The sequence below is a fragment of the Cystoisospora suis genome, assembly GCF_002600585.1.
Source record: "Cystoisospora suis strain Wien I chromosome Unknown contig_1694, whole genome shotgun sequence".
In the NCBI taxonomy this organism is placed as follows: Eukaryota; Apicomplexa; class Conoidasida; order Eucoccidiorida; family Sarcocystidae; genus Cystoisospora; species Cystoisospora suis.
In genome coordinates, this window is record NW_027154494.1 from 5523 (window position 1) to 5957 (window position 435).

Consider the following 435-nt stretch of genomic DNA (forward strand, 5'->3'; position numbering starts at 1 on the left):
AAGAAGAAGAAGAAGAAGAACTTAGGAGAAGATCTCCATCTCTTTTCTCGTGGCTGGTCTTTTGTGGGAGAGAAAGATCAAAGACAGAAATAGCTGAGGCAGAGACATCCCCAGTCATGAGAGATAAAGACAAAGATAAAATCTGAAAAGCCCTCTTCTTCTGCCTTCGCTCTTTTTCTAAAGAAAGAGAAGAAACAGAAGAAGAAGAAGAAGAGGAAGAAGAGGAGGAAGGAGAGACGAAGAAAGAAGAAGAAGAAGAGTTATTTTCATTGGAGAGATCGTCACTGGGAGAGAGAGAAGGAGAGTCAGAGGATGAATCTTGTGGTGTATCCACACCCTCTAGGAACACAAAAATTCTGAACAGAAAGAAAGAGAGAGTGAGAAAGAAAGAGAAAGAAAGAAAGGAAGATGAAAGAGACAAGGAAGAGAGCAAAA

General features: G+C 40.5%; 1 protein-coding gene across 1 annotated transcript in view; it reads right to left on the reverse strand.

Moving 5' to 3' along the window:
- The window catches only part of CSUI_003750 (uncharacterized protein), a gene marked incomplete at its 3' end in the record, with an annotated part of 5561 nt that extends 5206 nt beyond the window's left edge, over window positions 1–355 (reverse strand). The window contains exon 1 of the mRNA XM_068063945.1: window positions 107–355. Within this exon, the coding sequence (XP_067924079.1) occupies window positions 107–118 (12 nt within the window). The remainder of the gene's footprint in view (window positions 1–106) is intronic.
- Between the last annotated feature and the right edge of the window lie 80 nt (window positions 356–435).